This window comes from Fulmarus glacialis, unplaced genomic scaffold, assembly GCF_000690835.1.
Source record: "Fulmarus glacialis isolate BGI_N327 unplaced genomic scaffold, ASM69083v1 scaffold16058, whole genome shotgun sequence".
Taxonomy (NCBI): domain Eukaryota; kingdom Metazoa; phylum Chordata; class Aves; order Procellariiformes; family Procellariidae; genus Fulmarus; species Fulmarus glacialis.
Genome location: NW_009229075.1, coordinates 606 through 15,018, shown reverse-complemented (window position 1 = coordinate 15,018; position 14,413 = coordinate 606). Strand labels below are relative to the sequence as shown.

At 33.6% G+C, this 14,413-nt stretch overlaps 1 protein-coding gene across 1 annotated transcript; it reads left to right on the top strand.

Moving 5' to 3' along the window:
* Window positions 1-843: 843 nt before the first annotated feature.
* CEP44 (centrosomal protein 44kDa) lies at window positions 844-12,642 on the top strand. Its single transcript, XM_009583730.1, has 10 exons — window positions 844-932; window positions 1,546-1,693; window positions 2,678-2,824; window positions 3,794-3,901; window positions 5,328-5,459; window positions 5,819-6,028; window positions 9,124-9,193; window positions 11,229-11,356; window positions 11,617-11,654; window positions 12,457-12,642. The coding sequence occupies exons 1-10, from the start codon at window positions 844-846 to the stop codon at window positions 12,512-12,514; spliced, it is 1,128 nt and encodes a 375-aa protein (XP_009582025.1). The 3' UTR covers window positions 12,515-12,642.
* The last annotated feature ends 1,771 nt before the right edge of the window (window positions 12,643-14,413 follow it).

The following is a 14,413-nucleotide window of genomic DNA, read 5'->3' as shown; positions in this document are numbered from 1 at the left end:
CCCCCCCGCTTTCTTGCAGCCTACAGTTTCCTTGCAGGATAGTTCTGCAGGGACAAAGGCACCTTTTTGTAGTTTGCGCTACAAAAAGAGTCCTTAGATGAGTCTCTTTCTTCTGTGAAGCAAAGCCCACAATAAATTAAAAGTGGGTTTTCAACTTGTATGTTACAATGTAGAAGTTAAACATGGACCTTTTGGTTATCATCCCGATAAATTTGCACCTGTTTTGAAATATCTACATAGTCTGTTACCTCCTCCCCCCATGAACAATTTTAAGTGTATTTAATGGATCATCTAAATAGAGAAGTATTGTCTGTGATGAGTTGCTAGTCCTGCCTTCTAATGTTTACACAGCCAAACATTGCTTTTTTGGCCAGTGAGCTTGGGACCAGGTGAAGAAAAGAATAAGAAGCATTTTAAACTGAAGAATGCGAAAGGTTTTCACTGCTTGTGGAGTTTCTGCTCCTTTGAAACAGTGAAGAAACTTGTTTTCACTCAGTTTTAGTGGATTTAGCCAGCCCTAAATTCTTAATATGCTTTCAGATATCTTTATCTTTAAAGATCTTTGATGGTTGGTCAGATTGAGGATTACTACTTGATCCCATTTAGAATGAATGAAGATGATGACATATTAATTGGTATCGTGTCCTAGCTCTGTGCTGTATTGTAACACTTTGGAAATAGGAGTGTCTAGAAAAAAGGAGCAAAAACCTTTGAATTTCAGGGATAATTCTATTGCAATTTGTAATTTTTGTGTACTTTTTTTTGTTGTTGTTGTTGTTAAGGAGGAGAATGTATTATATTACATTTATTTCATAATCTGAAAGAAGAGTAGCATTTGGAATAATGGCAACAGGAGACCTAAAAGGAAGTTTAAGAAAAATAGAACAAGGACTTCGCTTGTTAAATTATCCAAGAGATGTGGATTATACAGTGTAAGTGGCAGTGTGAATAAATTTATGCTAATACATGATGGCAACAAGATGTGTAAACAAGATATGTGTAAATATTAGCATTGCACCCAGTGATGAGTAAGCAGAGCATATGTCTATGGGAAGTTGGGATTTGATACATGTGAACTGGAAGATAAAAGGATGCAGTTTTGCTGTTCTGAGCAATCCTTGGAATAACCCTGAAGTGTATCACTCTCTTGCTCTTCTTTCTTCTGCTGTTTTTCTCTTTTCTTTGATTAATCTCTCACCTTTCTAATTTCTTTGTAAGTACTAGCAAAACTTTCTTCAGGAAATTTCATCATATAAAGATTAAAAAAAAAAAGGTGTTGAATATTGAGATGGAAATGCTGGTGGACTTTAGACCCGACAATGTTAAAATTATATGAGGGTCACAAAAACGTTGTTTGAGCATTTTACAGATAACAGTAAAGACTGCTGAATGAGATATGCCTGGAAAAAAAACTTAAAATGGAGGAGATACTCGGGTATAACATGCTGGCTGTATTAAAACACCTTTCAAGTTAAATGTTTGAATTTGTATAATGAAAGGCTTTTGTTATCTTCTGCTGTGTAAAATACTTTTGTTTCTCAATAGGTTAGTAAAGGGTGATCCAGCTGCATTTTTGCCTATCATCAGCTATTCTTTTACATCTTTTTCGACTTACATAGCAGAGCTTTTGGTAAAGTGCGATGTGGAACTCACAGCAAAGAGTGACTTGCGTTTTATTGAAGCTATTTATAAGGTATCTGTCTTCATGTTCCTCGCAGAAGAGACAGTGTTGAGTATGGCCTCATAAATAAAACATCTAGTATGAGTTTTATTAGAAAGTGAAAATATTTGGCAATGAACGTGAATTGTAATTCTGTTAGGATTTAAGATGAGTAGTAAGTCACCGTGTGGCAAGTCTTTACTTAGATTTTCATGAAAATAAGGCTGGATGTTGTTAGCCAAATCTAAATTTTGAGACAACCACAGTCAGTAATATTATTGTGCTTTATGTCAGCTGTGAAGAATACTGAAATATTTATTACACAATAGGTTTTATAGCAGTGACCTTAGAAGAAATCATAACCAGTAAAAAATGACAGCAAACTTCAATAATTGTAACGAAAACACAATTAAGAAATAGCTATTTTAAGACACCATGCAAAATTAATATATAAAGTCCAGTTCTTAATAGTTTATAAATTGGAATCAAATCAGATTCTTAACTGAATGAAAATAATTTTGAACTATCCTTAAAAATATCCATAAGCGTATTTTTATAAAAGGTGGCTTGATATATTAATGAATACTAGCTTATTCAGACTAGTTTTCCATCTGAGGAGGACAGAGACTTCTTTAAAAGAGGCTCTGTGGGAGCCATACTTAGCCCTCTGGCACATTTGCTGAGATGAATACAACTTTTTATTGTGCATTCACTTTGGAAAGTTTTTGTTTAACTTTTTTAATATTAATGTCTACAATAATTTATTTCATGAATCCTAACACTGTGAGTTAAACTTTACAAGAGTGATGTGAATGAAATGTTTCTGGAAGAGGTATGTTGAAAGTCTAGTTAGAAGAAACAGATGAGAATGTATAAATAACCAAATGAGAAAAGGTTTAACTGCTGAAGTGCAGAATGAAAGAAAAAATTGTAGAAAAATAAGAATCTGAGCATGCCATTTCTACAACAAATTGCATGGTGATTTTGAAAGTGAAGTAAACTCTTATTTTGTTGCAGCTTCTTCGAGATCAATTTCAATATAAACCGATTTTAACAAAACAGCAGTTTCTTCAGTTTGGCTTTGCAGAAAGAAAAATGCAGATTGTTTGTGACATTATCAACTGTGTGGTGAAAAAACATAAGGAATTAAGTAACTCGAATAAGGTACTAATTAAATGGTAACTTTATTATGAGATAAGTTTCTTCTGACATGCTTGATGCTGCAGGTAGAAGCTGAAGACCAGTTTATTTGAAGGTGCAGCATCACTGATAGGCAAAATAGGGTGAAAATTAGTATGAAGTTCCATTGTAAGATGCGCAAATGCTATCAGGTATGCGAAAGACACGAAGCTGCCAATGCTTCATAGTATAAAAAAAAAATATTAGAATGAATATAAATCTGGTACTTGGTGTCTTTACAGTAAGTGATATATTTTCTTTTATATTTCTCAGCATAGTGAATGTTTGTGTAACTCGGTAGACTTTGCAGTTAGATTTAAAACCAAAGCAAAACCGTCTGATATGTTGAAGTTCTGGTAACATTTAATTTAAACATGACACTTGTATTTGTGTTTCAGTGGTATACATCTCAAATCTGATTATTTTCATTAATCATATTTGTTTTACATTGGTAAGGCATTATTTTTTATCTGTGTATGCTGTGTATCACTGTATGCTTTAATAAAAGGAATTTTCAGTCTTCATATTTTACAGGTTTTTGTTTCGTTTGAGTTTATAACAGTCTTCAGGACTTCTGTATACTTCATTTGTCATTTTTGGGGGCATAACTACGTTTTTTTCATATTTGCTTCTCTTTCAACTCTGGTGCAAGTTGTCTTTTCTCTTTACAACCAGCTTTGATGCAGCCTCACATAGGCGCTAATGAGTGTATGAATACGTCATTCACTTCAGATCTGTTTTCTCTGTAAATTTGGGTCATACTTAATTTTTTTAGACATTATTGTACTGCAGAGGTTTAAATGTGTTTGTTTGTGCCATGCAATATTCCTGCCTGTTAATCATGGCAGAAAATGGGGTGTGTCATTCTGTCCCCATGTTGTCATGTCCCTCCACTCTGCCCGGCAAATATTGCCTGTGTTAGAAGCATAATATTTTCTCCTCTTCATTTCGAAGGTTAAATCCCAAACAAGGAAAAAACTCAGATCTTTTAAATATGGAGTATGGTCAAATTGTGATAATGTCCTTACTGATCCTAGTGGCAGTGCTCTGAATTCCAAACAGGTATGAAAATAGTTTTTATGTTGTATGTCTAAAGGTTAATCTCATTTGTAACAAGTCAGGCTCTTTCTGGAATGTGTGCTTTCATTTAGGTTTTAATGCTTGATCTGACCAGTTGTGTGTGGTGTGGGTTTTTTTGTTTTTGTTTTGTTTTTTCTAAAGTGTGGTTGGCTGAAATACAGAGGATATTGCTTCTCTCTTTTACTGAGTAGCTGATCTCAAAGTCTTGGTGGTAATGATCTAGTACTGTTGTTTGCCGTTTGAATTGTATCTAATGGAGGGACAGCAATGAAAATGAAGATGCAATTGGAAAAAGAATATACATCCTGTTTAGAGATTGCAGTGTGTTTGGCCTAACATTGCAATGTTTTCAACATAGCTTTCAAAACACTTTTTGCTCTTTTGTCTAAATCTGTTCAGCAAAGATTTCTTAATGTAACATTCCTCTTGGCTTCGGTTTTACAAGAGTAATACTTGATCTTACGCGTTACACTACTCTTTGCCTGTGGAGCACTACTCTTTGCCTATGGAGCAGACAGCTTTCCTAATATTTTCTGCTAAAGGGTGCAAAGTAAAATTGTACAAAACTTTTAGGACTGTGACTGCCCATTAAATGTTGGTGATTTCTATTTAAAAGGAAAATATTGTTCTAGCAGAGGAAAATTTCACAAAGAAAATATTTGGAATGACTTATCTGGCACTTCTGGTTGTTGAATGGTAGAACTGAATGGGATATATGTGAGTGTATTAAGAATTCCCTAGAAGAGGAAAGTTTCAGCTTTAGTAAAACGTCTAGGAATCTGTAAGTGTTAAGATGCTGCACAAAACTAGTAATTGTGGGTTCTTAATCATTACGTAATTTATTTTGTTATGTGGCAGGTAGTGAGCAGAGGACTTGATCCACCTGGAAAGAAAGGCAAAATTTGTCTCATTTTGTTCTCTCTAAGGGAAGCATTCAAAGGAAATGAAATGTGTAGCTAGTAGGGCTATTTTGCTGACAGTTGTCAAGTTCTAATCTTCCTAGTTAAACTTTTTTTTTTCTGAATGTTTGAGTGATGTTTTTGATGTTGGAACTGTCTATACATATGTTAATACATACAGTGAGATTCATACCTCCCAATCCACACTTAGAAATCTAACAACCCTTGCAATAAGAGAGGACATTAATGCCTTCATTACTGTTTATGGAAGGGAACCAAGGTACACAGTACATGTGGTAAAGCGTGTGCATATTTGTTTTACAGTTCTCTCATGTCTATATAATATTTTAAATTAAACTGCCTGCTGTTGCTTTCGGTGTTTTGCAACCAGTTGAGATAAGATTGTCAGATTTAAATAAATCTTCTGTGTCAGTTACTTGGCTGATGAATTGAAATGATCTTGTAATGAATAACACCAGTGAATTTTTTTTTTTTAACATGCTCAGAAGAAGCCTCAAGTAGAACGGCATTCAGGAAATGAAGTTAGTGATGACCTTCATCCACTACCCCTTCCAGCACAGGGAGGTAATGAAGAAGAATTGTACCTAGATCATGATATTGTGGAAGTTAAATGTGAACAAGTAAGAACTTTTATTTTAAGATGCTGTCCGCATGTATTGTTGACTTTTCTTACAGGGCTTTTCTAAAGGGATAAAGGTTTTAAAAAGATAGCTGGATGCTCCTTAAGTATAATGAATAGATATATAATAAAGTTGAAAAAAAGTCGGTTAAATTGTACTGTCCTTTCACGAGCCAGTTCTGTCAACAGTTTCTTTAAAAGCTGAGTTCCATGAATAGACATATTATGGCAATTCTGAAAAATAATTTTCTAAGGTAGCAGAATGTGGTTATTGAACTTGAGGAAGATTCCACTTAATTTCATTGATGAATCATATCTGTTTTGAAATTTGAGGACATGTGTTCTTATCCATATTTTCAGGTCATAGAAGATAATTGTCAGATTGAGTTCCTAAAGAGTCAGCTTGCTGACTGCCAGGAAAAGCTTCATAAGCTAGATTGCATGGAAGATAAACTACATGTTTTAGAAGAGAAGCTGAAAGGAAAGGTGATCATAGATGAGAAGGACTGGAATAACTTGTTGAGTCGAGTTTTGCTTCTTGAAACAGAACTGTTGTTGCAATCCAAAAAGGTATGTTAACTTCTGTTTTTCTTCTATAACAAAAATTGCCCAGACACAATGTTGTCAGCCTGTTTCTGTTCTTCTTGCCTCCTGATGTATGCTTTTCACTATTTTTAAAAGCATGATCTGAATGGAAGTGCTGTTTGTGGAGTTGGTGGTATTTTTTTCTTAACTGTTAAATTCTCTTGTTTTCTCATGCTCTATGAAGCAAAGCTTTCCATTGGAAATTGTTTCCTTAAAGGAACAGCACGTGTAGCTAAGCCTATTTTCATTAGTAATGACTGGTGGGTTTTCATTTCCTAGCAAACTTATAGAAGGAAGCTTTTGAAGACTCTTAATTATGCTGTCTTTGAAAGCTTAATGTTTCTGTAGTTGAGAATTTCATCATGCTAGTGACACATTTAAGGGTTTCCTAATTCTGGTCTGCATTATTCTGAATTTCTTATACTGGCCTGCGAATGTTATTGTTGTTGATACAGTTGAATATCTATTTGTTGTTGATACAGTTAAATATCTATTTTTTTAATTCTCCAAACTCCAATTAGATACAGATGTTCCCTTTGGAAGATTAAGTCTTCGTTGTATGTAACTAACGTTGACAAAAATAGATAGCATGCTCAATGGAAAATAAAAGGTTAATGGAAAAGTTAATACTTATTTTAGTCCTATTCTAAGTTTGTGAATCTTTGAAATTTGTAGCCTAATCAATGGTCTTTCTCTTTTTTGCATGGCCCCCCGCCCCCGCCTTCCTATTTCTTATCCAGGATCTTCATTGCATTTTTAAATGCATGAAGGTGCTACAGTTGTGATGTGGCTACAATTTGCATATTTGTCAGGGCAAATCAAGTATTTTGTTGCATTAAGACTCTGTACTATTTTTCATGCTGTTGAAAGGTCCTTGTATGCACATTATATAATTTCATATATGTGCACATGTAAGTATTTTCAGATGCAGTGAACCATATCGATTTTGTGATCACATGCTTAATTTCAAAGTGTATTTGCATATGTGTCTTGTGTATCCTTCAGATACTGTCAGATGCTTTCCAGAAGTTGAAAATGATTGTGGAAAATAGTTGATCAGTGTTACATTTTTCTCTGTAGCTGTAAAAATGTTGAATTTACTTGTAACCAGGAGCTCTGAGTGTATTGCTGGCCCTGCAAATTTGAAAATGTCGCTAATACTTCTATACAAGACCTTTTTTTATGTGTGCCTTGAAAGCGTGCTAGTTATGCAGAGTCTTGAAATGGAGAAGTGTTCAGATTGATCACTAGGTTATTTCTAAAGGCTGTAGCTCAAATGATAAGGATTGACATTCTCAATCACTTTTTTTTTAAACACAGTTTCAGGTCAGTAATGGCTCAAGTGATTTACCATTTGAAATCAATTTCTTATGGATATTGTAATTTAATTATCAGTGGACGTATGTCCAAATAACACCACCAATGACAATGTTTTATTCTGCTAGCAGTCTCAAGAGGCCTTCAGCTGAACAGCCATAGACAGTTTTGCTCCTGTTTCAAGTGTATTCTCTTCAAGAGATAGTTGCTGCATTTATGACAGTAGCAGCACAGGAAAGCTTGTGTTTCAGACTAGTCTTGTTCTTTTATTTCTGTTAATTTGGTTTATTATTACTTCAGTAACATGTTTATTGCAGTTGTTCAAAGGTTTGGAATAGTATTTGGAAAATATTTGGAAAATACTTAACATTAGTATCACTCAAAAATTTCCAGTAAGATAATTATATTTCTGTACTGCATGTTTCTGAAAGAAGTCATCTGCAGAAACAAGTTTGAATTTAGTTTGTGTGTGGCATTGTTGCTTGTCTTTTTTCAAAGCGAAAGAAGCTTTTTTTTTTTATATTTAAAAAGAAAAAAGTCTTCAAAACACTAACTTTTTTGCAATAGGCATTTGAAAACTGCCAAGAAAGAATCCTTTGGGCCAGAGAATTGCTGCTTCTTTGTTTCATGAAATTCCATCCATGTTGTGCTTCACAGATATAGAAAGAATTCAGAATTAGTCCTTTCTTCTTACTCTTGCATTTTTCAGGGAACTTTTGGCATCTAATCAACATAGCAGGAACACTCTAAGATCTGTCTTGCACTGCTGCCAAAGTAGCAGCAGCTGTGTGTTTAGCTCTGGGAAAGTCTGAAAGCTACCAAATCCATTTCAATGAAAGGAATTGAGCAGAAGGAGTCAGTGCAGATATCTTCTTCTTCTTTAAAAAAAAAAACAAAAAACAAAAAACCAAAAAAAACCAGGTATCCATTATTACAGTTTTTTCAGCTTCTTCCCACACAGTACCTACTATTTCTCCCTCATTCACTTATTCAGGTGTAATATTCCCCTGCTAACTGATATAGTTACTCCAGTATATAAAGTGATATACTTTATCAAAGGCTGAGATTTCAAATCCTAATGATAAGTCATTGGTGAAAAAAGTCTAGATGTTGTTTATGAGTGTTGGATTTTTTAATTTTGGAATTAGAAAATTGCACTCAAAACCATGTATTGTTAGTACAACATTAATTTTTTTTCCTTGTTTATGAACAATCTTTTCTAAGCTAGATTGAGTTAAACTGAGAACCTTTCTTAAAAGAGTCCTCTCTCATTTAGGAGCCTGGGAAACCAGCTTGAAATACTGTTGAGTTCTAAGCAATTAAGTGGAATGAATTTCAGTTCATCTGTAGGCTAATTTTTTAGGACCAAGGAGCTGCATTTCTGAATATCAACCAGAAGTAGAAGGTACACTTATTTTGTTAAGGTAACGGCAGCCAACGTCAAGATGTAATTGTTAGCATAGGCCAAGAATGGTCTGATTGTTCATTCTACTCATATCTAAGTTACATGCACTATATTTGGACCTGCTTATGAACAGCAATATTGATAATAAAAAGGCTCCCATGAAATAGACTATTTTTTTAATGCAATGTATGTATGGAAACTTTGGATTATTGTAGTCCTGTAACGACATTTGTGCAGTACCACCATATCTGGATGGTGTAGCAATGCATACATAGTTAGTACTTAAATATATTTTTGTTCAGTCAAAAGATGATTTAAACAGGGTGTATGGCTAACATGCAGTAAACTTGTATTTCAGAGAGACTTATCTGCAGAGTTCAGCAATATAAGTCAAGAATGTACTTCTAGTAGGATTCCAGTTTCTCCTGGTGAGTATTAATGATTTTCTTTTTAATTAACATCATATGCTGAACACTTCTTGCTGACCTTGACTAAAATAATGTTTTTTAAGTAGACAATTGCAATTTAGTGACCTCTGAATTTAAATACATGCTGCAAATTAGAAATTAACCTGCTAGTCATTTCATGTCTGTAATTTATTCTTTAGAAGCTTCTACTGAAGTAGTTTTTAAAGCATTAATGAAAATATATAGCATAATAATTAATAGTTACAAATAACTACTAAAAATATCAAAGATGCAAATTTAATTAAGGTGCTATAGCTAAAGCTGTGAAAAACAATAATGTTAGCTGCACTTTAAAGCAGTTATGATAATGTTTTAAAAATAAGCTATTCATAAGCACAAAAGAAATTATATTTGCTGCCACGAGTTTGTGGTAATTCAAACAGTGTCACATTTATGTTTTTTACTTTTAGAATGGGGCTCAGGACAAATCAGGGATTTTTCATTCATAATCCGTGTTGTTTTTCGAATCACTGCTGAATGTTCTCTATAGTTTCATCCCTTTTGAAGCAGTTAGCAGCTATCCAACTAGCATTTTTGCTAAACTTTCTTATTTGGAAGAGCAAGACAAAATCTTTTTCTTTCATTTCCAACTTAATTTTGATAACGTACAAGAAGTAAGTGGAAAAGAAATTAAAAACATTCCCCAGGCCATAAATAATTCTTCTCTCTTCCTCAATGGTAGCTCTTTAGCCCTTACCTTGCATCATTCTCTTTATTAATCTGGCCTATTTCCCCTATGGCAGGTGTTATTCCTACCACCAGTAGTAAGGAGGATATTCTATTTCCCATTCTCACTTACTACGCATTTTTGTCCAGTGTTGGGCTGTTGCATTGAAATTAAAAGGGAATCTCAGTAATCCAGTTTCCATGGAAATTAAGAAGGCAGTTTCTTGGTTATGTCAAGGTTTGTTTTAATTTTGAAGTCTCAGAAGTGGGGCCTTCTTTTTACAGACCTTAAAAAGCTTGCAACATATTTACTTCCTTTCATAAATTTAGTGGTATGTTACTGACACTTGAGGACTTCATAGTCAGCAAGCAGGCTGATGGTCTTTAAAAGAGAATTTTCATATTTTCAGACTTCTGAAATTCTTCTGAATTCATTATTCCTGTTTTTCTAAAATATAATTCAGGAAATTCTAGGCATACAAATTTTGCAGCCAGTCTTAACTCTTATATCTGAGGTGTACAGTACTCGGAATGCTTTGATGCTCTTTTTGGTTGTAGTACTCTTCAGGAATCACAGCTGTACAGAAGAAACACTTTTCAATTTTAATTGATTAAAAATAATTTAGTATGATTTTAAATACAGAATAGTGTAGCTAAACATGTTCCAAAGGTATGATCCGTAGATGGTGGCCTTACTGAAAATAAGGATATGGGAACACTTTTTCTGTTTTTCTAAATACTAAATTCTCTTCCCTGACAATAGTATTCTGAAATTGCAAAGAGTATCAAAGCCTTCCCAATGTAGAAGAAAAGTCTGTTTCTGCTGAATGGATGCTAAACCTATCACAACGGGAGGAGAGCTAGGGAAACAGCAAGAGCTTGATACAAATTTTAAGCTAAACAAGAAGGTGATGATTTTGTTTATATTTCTGCTGCTTATAAGATAGGTTACTTACAAATTAAAGACATGTTTGAACAGGCAGTTTACAATAAAAATAATGTAAACTATTTGAAATTACTTTTAAATTTTGACCCAATAATTAGACTTTCTTAAGTGTTGATTTCACTGTAATCAGGATAAAGGTAGCATTCCTAGTAATCTTTTTTTAAATTTGTCTTGTGTATGTTATACATAGTATACTGCACTTACCTTGTTTTAAGAAAATGAGAAACCTATTTTGGATCCTCACCAGTAGCTTTTCTTTTTCCCTCTCTAAACAATGCATTCTCTTCTATTATTACATACTGTAAATCAAGCTATTTGATAGCTGACCTTGCAATAAGAGAGCAAAAAGGCAAAGGTGACACAAAAATGAGTATTTCTCCATAGATACAGAGAGGAAGGAGGAGATGCCAGAAAGTCTTCATCAGTTGTCTGGATATAGTTCACTGTTACCCACAGACCCATCTCCCAAAGCCATGACCATTAATTCTCATGGTCTGACAGACATTTCAAAGGTAAGTAAAACTGGCAAATGCTTAGTTGATTTCCTTTCTGAGGTCAAGAGAACAAGTAAGCATTAGTTTTAGTTGTATATCCTACTAGTGAAAAACAAGGAAACTATGCAAAACTACAAATAGGTCTGTCTCGTGAAAATCCTTTTGATATGTAAACAGTGCTTAAAGTCACATTTTCTCTATGATTTTTTCAGGTGAAAGTCCATCTGAAGAATGTTAGCTTTGAAGAATTCACTAACTTTGTTGCTTTTAAATTGCAGGAGACAACAAGACAAAGAATGGAAAGGATAAGTAAAATGTAAGTAATATTGAATTCATTTCCCAGGAGGGAGTTATCCTGGACTAAGGCATATAGAGAACGTACATATGTGTTCCAAACCTCAAAGGTCTCTACATCAGGTGTGGCATTTCCTTATGACTCCACTGGATAATAAATCCACTTACAGTTCTGTATTTGTGGGATGAGTCACTGTTTTGGTTTCTAAGAAGCAATAGAAAGCATTCTTAATAGTATTTACTAGATATTAAAGAGTGTTTAGAATCTGGTTGACAAGGAATAGGAATATTATTTATCTTCTGATAGGAATTCCCTGGTACTTGCAACTTTTCTTCCTGAAAAATAACTACAATATCTTAACTCTGCTTTTTATTGTTTAAGGAAAAGTAAAACCAATTTTAGGCTAAGCATTGTGAGAATTGTATTAAAGGTGTATTTGATACTAGTCCTGAGATCTGTAATGAAAATTTTTTTTGTAAGATATATTTTTATTACACTTGAAGAGAAATGCATTGCTGTATAATGTTTCTTTAGCAAGAGATTTCTATCCTATAAGTGCCTGGCCTGAAAAAAGCTGTAGCCTTTTTTGTGATTTAATTTTATTGTGTGGGTTACTTCTTTCTTTATGTATACTTAAGGTTTATTGATATGTGGTAGGCATTTAAAATACAAGCCAATTGCAGAGTTACAGGGGGTATGAGAGGAAACTTAAGGTTTCATGCTGCTTGTTAGTATTTTGGATTCATTAGAAAGTTAAAGACAAGTCAGTTATTTCTTACCATATTTTAATAAGAGTGTGTGTGTAAACAAAACTTACTTTCAGAATTGAAGAAACCTCAGAATTGTTGAAAACTTCAAGCAACACCTCTGAGAAGACCTGAAAGCACAGGTCTTCAGACCTGGTCTCTGTAGACTTACGGATATCAGAACTAATATGTATGTTTGTACAGCATTAAATTTTTTTTAATATATCAAATTTGTAATGATCACCAGTGCTTTTATTCCTTTGAATAAATATTTTCTAATGCATCTGTGTACTGATTTCCCTCTCCCCGACCCTGATTTTTTGGTTTTAAAAACTGTTCAAATAGCTTCCCCCCGACTTTTGTATAGTGAAGTTATTACAGCAGTGTATTTTTGTGTTGACATTTGTTAGCAGTGTGCTAAGTAATATGTTTTTTAAAGTGTAGGCTTGAGGACCGTGGTTTACATCCTGTTGGAAACATTCCAGCTGGGACTTGCATATTGCACCCAAGAGGCTTTCTTACATACCATCTTACCATCTGTACTGTTGAATAAGCCTTAATGAAAACTTAAATACACAATTTTAAATGTGTACCTTTTTTGCTTTTAAAAAAGATTTTTTTAAATAGAAATCTTCATGCTAAGCTGGAGAGCACCAACACATTAGGCTTCCATTAACACTGACAAAGTGAGGGTCAGTTTGATCCTAAACACTAAAACATGCAAGTGAGTCCACAGACTTTGACTGCAAGAGATGTGTTGAGTGTTTTAGTGCTCTTACCCAACACGTTTTAAGACCAGCAGCACAGATGGAGACCATCCAGTATGCAAAGATACACAACATTTTTATGATTTGAAGCCGTATTAAAATTTCTCTTTAGAGACGTAAGTAGATGTAAGACTTCCATAAACATTATATAATCAAACCAAAGATGTGTGAGGTTTCATAAGATTTATTTATTTATTACTCTTTGTAAGTTGGTAGCCTATCATATCAAGGTTTCTTTGTGCTATAATACTCACTTCACTCAAGAAGTTTTCTGGAGTTTGATATCATAAAACCAGTGGATTTTTTTGGCAGAGTTTGCAAATAAAGGTGAAAGCAGCTGTTTGACATTATGCTGTAAAAAGTGGTTTATATATTTTAACAATAATTACAATTTTTCTTCCTGTAACCATATGGAATGTAAATTGACTTTATTTTACATACAAACAGAAGAACATACGGTGATCCATTATGTTATATAAACTTTAGTTGAGGGGTTTTTTTACTTTTGCAAGAGAACTTAATTTTCCAGTTGTTTAAAAAAAAAAAAAAAAAAATTAAAATTGGAAAGTTAGATGATGTGAACATTTTTTGCACCATAATTTTGCAAATCACTGTTCATTATCCTAACAATGAAATGAAATGAGCTTTTCTTCTAAATGTTAGACCAATTCAACAACAAAAAAGGTGACGTTTTCTAAAATAGCACTACAGCACCATCTTGTGGAAATCTTATACAAAGTAATTATCAAATGAGGAAAAAAGTATATTCCTATGCAGTTAAAGTTACTGTTTTAAAGCAGTAATGATAAAATATTTTGAAATACTACCTCTCTTTAAATTTTCCTTTTTGCTTTGGAATTGAAGAGGCTTTTATGTTAAGTAAGATTATTATTCGGTATGGTATTTGATAACGTTTGTGACAGGAACCAGAACAATGAATCTGTTGTTTGTTGATCTTATGGCAAAGATGAGAAGTGTTAGTCAATATAAATAATTCAAGTTACAAGGATTTATCATTGAATGCATGTGATTGATGCAGCAAGTGTTAGAAAAAGGTCTTACTCTAAGTGTGCAGTTTAATATCATCTCTATTTAGTACGGCAAAATTGAAAATCCAGAGTTGTTCAACTATTTCCTTCTTCCAGAAGCTTAAATGCAGTACCTTTCTCTGCACAGTGGGATTCAGCCTTTGTAATTAAAGGCTTTGCTTCTCCTGTTTTCAGGACCAAGCAGGGACTCACTTTGATCAAACTGAAGCCAAGGGTGT